Source organism: Staurois parvus, unplaced genomic scaffold, assembly GCF_062004578.1.
Source record: "Staurois parvus isolate SC_StPar_1 unplaced genomic scaffold, SC_StPar_1.0 ptg000069l, whole genome shotgun sequence".
In the NCBI taxonomy this organism is placed as follows: Eukaryota; Metazoa; Chordata; class Amphibia; order Anura; family Ranidae; genus Staurois; species Staurois parvus.
In genome coordinates, this window is record NW_028317865.1 from 160953 (window position 1) to 171457 (window position 10505).

General features: G+C 46.6%; 1 protein-coding gene across 1 annotated transcript; it reads left to right on the forward strand.

The window, feature by feature from the left end:
* Positions 1–202: 202 nt before the first annotated feature.
* ZNF217 (zinc finger protein 217) lies at positions 203–10215 on the forward strand. The gene is made up of 4 exons (XM_089669175.1): positions 203–1613; positions 3680–3805; positions 5489–6943; positions 10151–10215. Exons 1-4 carry the CDS (start codon positions 203–205, stop codon positions 10213–10215), a joined length of 3057 nt encoding a protein of 1018 aa, XP_089525301.1.
* The last annotated feature ends 290 nt before the right edge of the window (positions 10216–10505 follow it).

Here is a 10505-nt window from a genome sequence, read left to right on the forward strand (position 1 = left end):
TTATATATGACTTGAAGAGGAAACGGTATTGATCAAAGTTCTTCTGGTCGTCATTGTGTACCAAGCCAAGCCCTAGAGGCCTACTCTTGTTAAAACCTACTTTTTGGTGCTACTTGAAATCCCTTAATGGTCCTGACTTCTTGTTCTGCACTGATCCAAACGGGGACTATTTGCCCGCTCTGCACTAAAACTGGCAGAAAAGATGCCAATTCAGTCCCTCGCTAATTTCCAAGCTGGTCCTGACGGCATAGGCAGCTCTGTTTGTTCCCAGATGGAAAGCTCTCGTACTTCCCGGGCCATGAAGCGTAGAAACCTCCTCTCCCAAAAAACCCTCCAAGAGAGCTTTTTGCTTCCGGCGGAGGGAGCTGTAACCTTCGACTGCATGTTTTGCACTGAGTCCTACAAACATCACGAAGAACTGGGGAAACACGTGCTGGCCAAACATCGACCGACGCTGTGTGAGCCAACAGTTCTCCGTATCGAGGCGGAGTTCCTCAGTCCTCAGGACAAACGTAGAAGAAGCGTAGAGTCTTTGGCAGAGGAGGTTAAAGATGTAAACAAAGGCTCAGACTGTGAAGTATGTGGTCAAACGTTCGTTGACTCCTCTGACCTGGAGACCCACATGAAAAAGCACAAAGACTCCTTCACATATTCTTGCGATATTTGTGGGAGGAGATTCAAAGAGCCATGGTTTCTTAAAAATCACAAAAAGACTCATTCTAGCCGGGCAGGAGGGAAAGCCAAACACCAGCCAGTTCCTGAGACTCCAATGACAATCAATGAGGCCGTACAAGAGCAGACCCCCAAAAGCCATACCTCTTGTTATAAACTATGCATGGTCTGTGGGTTTTACTTCCCCGACAAAGACGCCTTGTTGGAGCACAGTAAAATACACATTAAGGGCTCAAAGTTGGCAGGGAAATCAACCAATTCTGCCTCCACTAAAGAAAATGTGAATAGCAAGGATGGAGTACAAACCTCCAAGAATAGCTTCATGAGTTTCTTAAACCTGAAGCCCACTTCTGCACCTGCCAAAAAACCCGAAACCGCTCGCAAATGGATTGGGGAACTGGACCCATTCAACACGTACCAGGCGTGGCAGCTAGCCACAAAAGGCAAAGTTGCCCTAGGCCACGGTCAACTGAAGGAACCTTTCTTTGAAGTCAGTGTGGAAACTGACTCGTCCTCTGACAAAGATGAGATTGCAGAGTTCTGGAATTCTGTGAAAGTTACGCAGCCTGGTCATGTGGAAAAGCCTGAGAATGTTGAGCATGAGCATGCCAAGGTGGGCACTGCAATGCAGGATATAAATTACCTGAAAAATGGCTTGGTGGCGACTCTTTCCGCTGAGCGTAAAAACAAAACTCCCGGTGACCGGGACAAGTCAACCTACTGCATATGCTGTGGAAAAATGTTTAAAACCTACCACCAGCTCATCTTACATTCTCGCGTTCACAAGAAGGACAGGAGTGACTCAGAGTCCTCCGCCAGTTATGATGGGCTGTTGGCTAGGATCTCTCCTAACCCTTCAGTTGATCTGGAAGATTTTGATGGAATCAAAATGGAAGATGTATCCGAATGGGAAGAAGGTGGTGGTGATTCTGCAACTACTGGTAAGCAATGTTGACTCTTGGTTGCTTTGGTGTTGGACGTACTGCCATAGATTGAGTTCTAGAACATTTTGTGTGGTCTTCTTGTCATAGATTGGGTTCTAAAACCTTTTGTGCTGGCCTTCTTGTCATAGATTGGGTTCTAGAACCTTTTGTGCTGGCCTTCTTGCCATAGATTGGGTTCTAGAACCTTTTGTGCTGGCCTTCTTGCCATAGATTGGGTTCTAGAACCTTTTGTGCTGGCCTTCTTGTCATAGATTGGGTTCTAAAACTTTTTGTGCTGGCCTTCTTGCCATAGATTGGGTTCTAGAACCTTTTGTGCTGGCCTTCTTGCCATAGATTGGGTTCTAGAACCTTTTGTGCTGGCCTTCTTGCCATAGATTGGGTTCTAGAACCTTTTGTGCTGGCCTTCTTGCCATAGATTGGGTTCTAGAACCTTTTGTGCTGGCCTTCTTGTCATAGATTGGGTTCTAGAACCTTTTGTGCTGGCTTTCTTGTCATAGATTGGGTTCTTTAACTTTTTTGTGCTAGCCTTCTTCTCATAGATTGAGATCTACAACATTTTTTTAGGGCTTTTGGGTCTGATTTATGGAGCACGTCTAACAGGAACTGTTCACGTCACCTGTAGCAACATAGCATTCCCATGCAAAGTAATAGAAACTTTAGGATCAAGAATGTCAGCCTCTGTTCTTTTTAATTGTGAAATCCTTTTACAGAACTGGAAGAGCACTTCCCTGAACCTCCCTTACCTTTTTCCTTCCTTCGAATCATTTTGTGGGGTGTAGCGCACCCTAGTGGTATTTCAATAACTTTTTTTGTTCAATTTTGGATTTTTTTTTTTTTTTTTTAGCACCTGCACTCCATTTTAAACATGTTAAAAGAGAGCAGATTTCACACCATATCAGTAAAACCTCTTTTGTGCCCCTCTCTGACTAATGCAGGCCATAGACTGGTCGAAAACCAGCCTTTTTAAAAGAAAAATCGGTCATTCAATAGGCCAACGTTACCACCAATGGAGAAAAAAAAAAACGGCCGATTTTCGTGGAGTCTACAGCCGGCATTTAATTACTTCTGTCCCTGCAGAGAGCTCCGCTATTATATTTGACATGAAAAAGTATTGCGGTTGCAACAGTGTATCCATTTGTATCCATTTCGGCTACAGATGTTTTTATTTGGATACAAATAGATACATTGTTGCAACTGCAAGACTTTTTCATGTCAAGTATAATAGCGGACTGGAATTCTTCTTTTTCTTCTTGCAGGTCACAGCTCATGTGCAGATTTTTTTTTTATCGGTAAAATGATCGGCCGATTGGCAAAATTGGCTGTTTTGTTTTTTTTTTATTTTTTTTATTTTTTTTTTTTTTTCCCAAGTTTACCGATTTTTAAAAAAAAAAAAAAAAAAATGTGCCAAAACCCCGAAAAACGGCCAACTAACGGTGCGAAAATCGGCCTTTTTTTTTTTTTTTTTTTTTTTTCCCGACCCGTCTAAGGCCTGCATTAGTTTCACTTGTTACTGGTTTGTTAAAGTAGAACTTTAGGCAAAACTGTCGTGATTTTTTTTTGGTTTTTGTTTAATTTTAACTCCTGTCAGTTTGCCCTATAGCCGCAACAGGAAATGAGAGGGCATTACGGGAATCTCTTGGGGATCTCCAGGTCACCAAAACCAGTGTCCCCATTGGAAGATTTCCCCTCTGTTATATTTCTGGGGACAACCCAAAATGTGGGTTTTCTTTTACTTTCACTTTCAATAATAATGGTAAACTGGACAAATAGAGGGGGTGACTCTCCCTAGTGGGGTTATAGACCGGTATAAAAACTGACGGGCGTTCTAATCCACCTCCCTAGTCTATCCAAAACCCCAAAATTTGTATAAAAATGAGTATATCTTAAGTAAATACAAAATAAAGCATTGGGGTACTAAAAGTAGCTATGCAGGATCATGTCTGGTTTAATTTGATAGATTATCTCAGTAATATGCGATTTTTGACTTCATTAAATATTTTCTATTTTTTGTTATCTAAAGGCAGTATTTAATTTTACAATTTATTTATTTTTTTCCTTTTTAGATAAAAATGAAGACAATCAAACAGTTGTCCAAAATAAAGGCCTTCCAGCGTCCAGGCAATGTAGCTACTGCAGAAAGTGTTTCCGTTCCAATTATTACCTCAATATACATCTCAGGACACACACCGGTAAGAATGACAGTGGTGGTCGGGTTATCCAAAGGCTGCCATTATAACCCATTCATTGTATTCCTGGGCACAATTAAATGACAACCATCCAGTACATCTCCACAAAGCATGCGTGCTTCTGTCTCCTTAGGAAAAATAAACATTTGTACAGCCAGAACTCCAGTGAGGTCCTAACTTGAGGTTTGAGGGAACGCGCTGCCTCGGCGCTACTAAAATCCCAACCAGCGTTGTTGACCCTGCTGAACTATAGGACACCTTCCACCTGTTAAAGTATGAAGAGTGGAGGTGTTTTGTGGTCCATGAGAAGAGGCGGGGCTGACAACACTGGTTGGGATTTCAGTGCAGGCAAGGGACTGTTGGATTGGGAGCAGGGGGGGACTGACCATTTGGAAATTCGGGCACTGCCTGAGGGCTCGGGGTCAGTAGGGGGCCCCATGAGATTCCCCTGGTACTTTTTTTCATAGGCTTTTTTGAGTTTGGGCAAGGACACGGGCCCCATGATCCCCTATTGCCCGGGGGCCCCATGAGTTGTCAGTCCACCCCTGATTAGGAGCAGACTGGATTTCTAGCAGGTGAAAAGGTATTTTTCTGTACTTGTTGCCCATCTAAAGAGACACAACATGGGGGGATGTTTACACGTTGCAGATATGGACTGAATGTAAGAGAGGAAGCCAGTAAGAAGAGCTGCCTCAGTGTTACTGCTCCCATCCATCCATCCCTGATATCCATCCATCTGGCACCTTTATCCTACAGCTACAGAGGTTGGGCTCTAATAAGCGCGCCCTGTATAATATACATTTTATAGACTGAATGTATCCTGTTATAGAGGGCTTCTACCAGGGGTGAACTGACAACTCATGGGGCCCCTGGGCAATAGGGCATCATGGGGCCCTTGTGTCCTCACCCACACTCAAACCACACCCAAAAAAAAAAAAAAATTACTTTGGTCGCCAACGCTTTTGGGTAGCATCATTGTGCCTTCCAGTAGAGCTGTACCATAATAAGTAATGGGCTGGAGCAGGGGCAGACTGACAACTCATAGGGCCCTTGGGCAATAGGGGATCATGGGGCCCCTGTGTCCTTGCCTAAACTCAAAAAATCCTATGAAAAAGGTACTAGGGGCATCTCATGGGGCCCCCTACTGACCCCAGGCCCTCAGGCAGTGCCCAAGTTTCCAAATGGTCAGTCCGCCCCTGATCCGAACACGGCTACCTATAGACCTCTACTAATATCTAATGCAAAGTTGAGGGGGGGGGGAAGCACTCCGCTGTGAGTGGGGTTGGGCTTGGCGTTGTGATGGTCCGAGGTCAAAACCTTCTTCCGCAGAGTATCCACTAATGGTGCCAAGATATTTGAGGGCCAGATAGCCATCTTGATAGTCTCTCTTACTCAGACAGCTGCAAGTATTGTGCAGTGGTTTGGTGGGAATCTTAACTCCTTTTGCTGGAGCCTTCAGACAGCACCACCTTCTTTCAGTGCTTGAGGGAAAGAATTTTGTGGCTGGAGTGCTATGCTGTGCTGACAGTCTCTGCACTGACCCGTCGTCCTAGTTGCTAAATAATAAATTGATCTGTATGAAAAGGTCTATTTAATATATCAAGGAACAGAAGCATGCAAAAATCTGCAATTAACTTTGCTTCTCAAAGCCAGAGTCTTAAATTCTACTCCTTTTTTGTTTTCTAGGTGAAAAGCCTTACAAATGTGAATTTTGCGACTATACTGCTGCCCAGAAGACCTCCTTGAGGTACCACCTGGAGAGACACCACAAGTTCAAACCCGGAGATTCCAACGCTCGTGTGAAGATCATCAGTAAGAGCTTACAGCTGCTTAAGAAGCCACCTTCTGCTGCTGTCCAACCCCAGGAAACCCATCCATCCCAGCTACCCATGAATGATCACAAAGCGGATCCGCTGATGGCCAAACCACCGAAACGCTTGTCTGCTCTGCGCAATAAACTTGTCAATGCAAAACGGGGCCTGAAAAAAAAATTGGCGACTCTTGAGAAGAATGAAGGAGTGAAAGTGAAGCCAGAGGAAGCCAGGACGGCTACTCCTTACCAGCCTCCGAAAACGCCAACCCCTCCTATAAATGGAAATGAAGAGATTTCCTTGGCTTGTGCAGAAACCCTGGATGATGACCCTTGTTTTACGGCGGAGCAACCCTCAATAGACCAAAATGGAGGCCCCGGTCTGGAACCTTTTTTAGAGGCTGATCCAGCTCCCCTGGACTTGTGTACTAAACCTACCAGAAACTTTTCCAGGTTTGGCAGCCGTTCCTTTTTGGCCTTTCGCACCTGCCCTTACTGCACCTTCAAAACCTTATATCCAGAGGTGTTGTCTATACACCAAAGGCTCACCCACAAACAGAACTTTGAACATGTTCATAAAACCGGAATCAGGGGGAAAAATCCAACTCTCGTGTTGAAAATGAGGCGCACTGGTTGTCCTCCAGCCTTACAAGGTGTGGATGTGTCCCCAATACACCTGGAGAAAACTAGGCTAAAGGGTCGGCCAGTGCCTCAGCCCAAGGTGACCGAAAAGCCAAAACGGGCACCTGCACAGGCCAGCAAAGGTGTTCATCCACCAAGTGTAGAGCAGGAGAACAAACCTCATCCTGTTCCACAAACTAGCCAGCAATCCAGAAATGTCAGACACATGCAGCCGGACCTGCAAGGCATCACACACCTTCTGGAAAGAATGCCACAGCCTGAGCAAAAAAATCCTCTGTGGAATCCTTCCACCAGTCAGAGGAGCAATACAATGGTAACCACCGAACGTCCCTATCCCATGGTGCCGACGTGGTCTGGAGAGCACCCGTTTAATCGGCCTGGAATGGCTCATCCAGAACATGGTGAACCCTACACCAAAAGAGTAAAGCACAGTATGCCAGCCTCTGTCTCTACTGCTTACTTGAATGCAGAGGTGGCCAAGAGACTTCAACCCGGCCAGGTCAGTGTTATTAGTGCGGAAATTCCACCCAAGTCCATAAACCCGCAATTACCCAACAGAGTGTCTCATCCGTACGAGATGGACCCTCATTGGAACGTCCTGAAACCCTATGAACAACCTACAGCTGCTGGACCATCATACAGAAACCCCAACATGCCTCTCAGTCAGGCATCTACTTCTACTATGGAAGGTAACTTCATCGGTTTTTTCTTCCCCTAGTTTATGTGAATTTATTTATATTCCTTTTTATATATTGTGCCGCTGGCTTGTAAGACTTACAGGTGTACAAAAGTTCATAAGATTATTAAACTTGGAGGACTTGGGAGCCTGACCACTTTATACTCTTCACTGTGATACCAGCCTTGCCAGTTTCTTGGTAGTCCCAGGTATGGGGGAGCTTGTGACCTCCTCCCATGATGCAGTGCTTGCACCTAACGGCTTATGGCTAGGTCCAGGCATAGTCTCATGATAGAGGGAGTTGATCCCATCCCCCCTCTGTAAGCTTGGACACACAGCTCATGAAGGGCTTATGGTGGCAGCAGAGGGAGGATTGGTGGGAGAGTGTTTGTAAAGTAACATAAGTGGCCTGTGGGTGGTGTACTTTTAGGAGATCCTGTTGCTTTGCTTTACATATCGACAGTCTACAACTGTGGGATCTAGATGCGGGCCTTTTCTTGCTTTTATCTGGACATTGGGGCACTTTCATCCACTGACACCAGTAAGGGGGCATAATTCCTGGTGCTGACACAAGTGACTGGGCCCTATTCCTCCCACTGCTACAAGTGACGGGGCCCTATTCCTCCCACTGCTACCAATGACGGGGCCCTATTCCTCCCACTGCTACCAATGACGGGGCCCTATTCCTCCCACTGCTACCAATGACGGGGCCCTATTCCTCCCACTGCTACCAATGACGGGGCCCTATTCCTCCCACTGCTACCAATGACGGGGCCCTATTCCTCCCACTGCTACCAATGACGGGGCCCTATTCCTCCCACTGCTACCAATGACGGGGCCCTATTCCTCCCACTGCTACCAATGACGGGGCCCTATTCCTCCCACTGCTACCAATGACGGGGCCCTATTCCTCCCACTGCTACCAATGACGGGGCCCTATTCCTCCCACTGCTACCAATGACGGGGCCCTATTCCTCCCACTGCTACCAATGACGGGGCCCTATTCCTCCCACTGCTACCAATGACGGGGCCCTATTCCTCCCACTGCTACCAATGACGGGGCCCTATTCCTCCCACTGCTACCAATGACGGGGCCCTATTCCTCCCACTGCTACCAATGACGGGGCCCTATTCCTCCCACTGCTACCAATGACGGGGCCCTATTCCTCCCACTGCTACCAATGACGGGGCCCTATTCCTCCCACTGCTACCAATGACGGGGCCCTATTCCTCCCACTGCTACCAATGACGGGGCCCTATTCCTCCCACTGCTACCAATGACGGGGCCCTATTCCTCCCACTGCTACCAATGACGGGGCCCTATTCCTCCCACTGCTACCAATGACGGGGCCCTATTCCTCCCATTGATGCCAACGACGGGGCCCTATTCCTCCCATTGATGCCAACAAAAGGGCTTAATTCATTCTACTGACACCATTGATGGGGCAGAATTCTCTCCATCGATGCCAACAAAAGGGCTTAATTCATTCTACTGACACCATTGATGGGGCAGAATTCTCTCCATCGATGCCAATGATGGGGCACTATTCCTCCCACTGACACCAAAGATAGAGCATTGTTTACTCCCACTAGATGCCAGGCCACTTTCTAGTTCCACTAGCTGTAGCCTGGCCCCCCTAAAGTCTCAAGGACCATAAAGTGGTCCTTTTGTTTCAAAAGTTTGCAGACCCCTGCTATGCAACAAGACACATTTAATGCTGATGTGTCTGGTGAGCAGACTGTTGGCAGTGAAGATCCTGCAATAGCCACAGCCATAGTAGTAAAACCCAATGGTAGGTGGGATGAGTCCAGGTGACAAGGTTAGAGGCTTCTGTACATGTGTGATTCTACTTTCATCGAAGGGTAAAGTGGAACAAGCTGAGGGAATGGAGATGCGTCCTGTGGTGGGATGATGATTGAGGGCAGTTGGGATGGAAGAGGTGACTTTAGAGATGCCACATTGGCACATGTATGCAGTTATCATATGACCAATTTCATGGTTACCAACAGCTGCCAATGCTTGGCAAAATTGGTCACCTCCCCTATGGCAGGGTTTGCTGGACCACAGACCTAAGGCCTGCCGTGTGCGTGTTTGTGTGACGTAAGGGATTGCCTAAAACAAGGAGTCGTATGACGTGTGTCTACAACCATTGGGTGGTGTTGGCACAGGATCCATCCTACACAGCATGGGGGGGGGGGGGGAATCCAACGAGTGCCAGGGAATACATTGATGCACTTTTATGTATCAACAAGTTCTGTGGCTGAATAGAAGCCATTCCAGTTCTTCTAGTTTCAGACATGCCCTACAACAAGCAACCTGATTCAATCCAGCATGGAAAACGGCATTTAGAAAAAAAGTTGGACCTGATTCCCAGTGGACCATAAGGGAACCTGTCACAGTATAGATCAGAGGTCTGCAAACTTTCTAAACGAAGGGCCAGTCTACTGTCCTTCAGACTTTGGGGGACTGTGGTCAATAGGATTAGAAAATGTCCTGGCATCTACAGGCAGTCAACAATGCCCTGTCTTTGGTGTCAGTGGGAGAAACCATGCCCCATTGTTGTCAGTAACAGGAATTAGGCCCCGTTGTTTGTCTCGGTGGATGACATAGCGGCCCAAGGGTCGGTTTAAGGCAAGTAAAGGGCCGCAGTTTTGAGACCACTGGTATAGATATAGAAGGTGCCATTGTTTTGAAAGTCTTAGGCTAAAACCATAAATCCAAAGGTTTTTATCTATCAAATTACCTCAAACCCTGTGTAAGCTCCATGTCGGATAGTGTCAGAGCTTACACGGGGGTAATGTCAACCCCCCTCCCTCATGTGATTGATTTAGTCCCATACATTGCAGTCTGGGAGGAAATCACATACTCCTCAATACCCCAAAGCTGTGGGTATTTGTGACGGCTCAATGGAGGAAGGGCTGTAAAGGTGATTTTAATGGGTTGGGGTGGGATAGTAAATGGGCGATCTTTTTAAACTGGGCGGGGGAGGACAAGGTAGAATTCGGGTGCCCATGACTGCAAATAAAAGGAGCCAACAAGAACCTATTAGAAGCCACCAGTCTCAAGCTTGGCCATACACTAGTAGCATTTAAAGTTCTAAGAATTGTCTGCAAAAGTCGCCTTTTGTTTAGTGAAGGGTTTACCTTCGTGTTTAACCATCAGTGGTGATGCCATGTGTGTTGTCCAATCTAACGAGAACCCTTTTTTTTCTGCCCACAGTGAAGAATGCTCCGTTGTATCAACGGCTATCACGAGGTTTTGGACCGAATGAAAAGCCCACTTAGGAGCATCTTAAAGGGTAAGTGGAAATGTCTCTCATTAAAGGGGTACCAATCAGCCGTAGCCCATGACATCCATTCAGATGTAGGCTCTACTGAGTCCTATATGGTGGACACTTGGATCACTGGACAGCCAAAGGCAAGAGGCTCATTAAAGGGCACCTGTCATCCATCCACAATGTAGAGAGCCATACTATGGAAGAAGACCACTCTTCCCTTCATGCCGTATTTGTGCGGCATGAGATGTCCATAGCATGGCTCTCTGCATTATGGATGGAAGACAGGTTCTCTTTAAT

Bases quoted from the DNA above. Each gene is read 5' to 3' on its own strand.
- ZNF217 (XM_089669175.1), top strand. From the start codon at position 203: ATGCCAATTCAGTCCCTCGCTAATTTCCAAGCTGGTCCTGACGGCATA. The intron at 1,614-3,679 runs GTAAGCAATGTT...TTTCCTTTTTAG, and splicing joins TGGTGATTCTGCAACTACTG to ATAAAAATGAAGACAATCAA. The intron at 6,944-10,150 runs GTAACTTCATCG...TTCTGCCCACAG, and splicing joins ATCTACTTCTACTATGGAAG to TGAAGAATGCTCCGTTGTAT.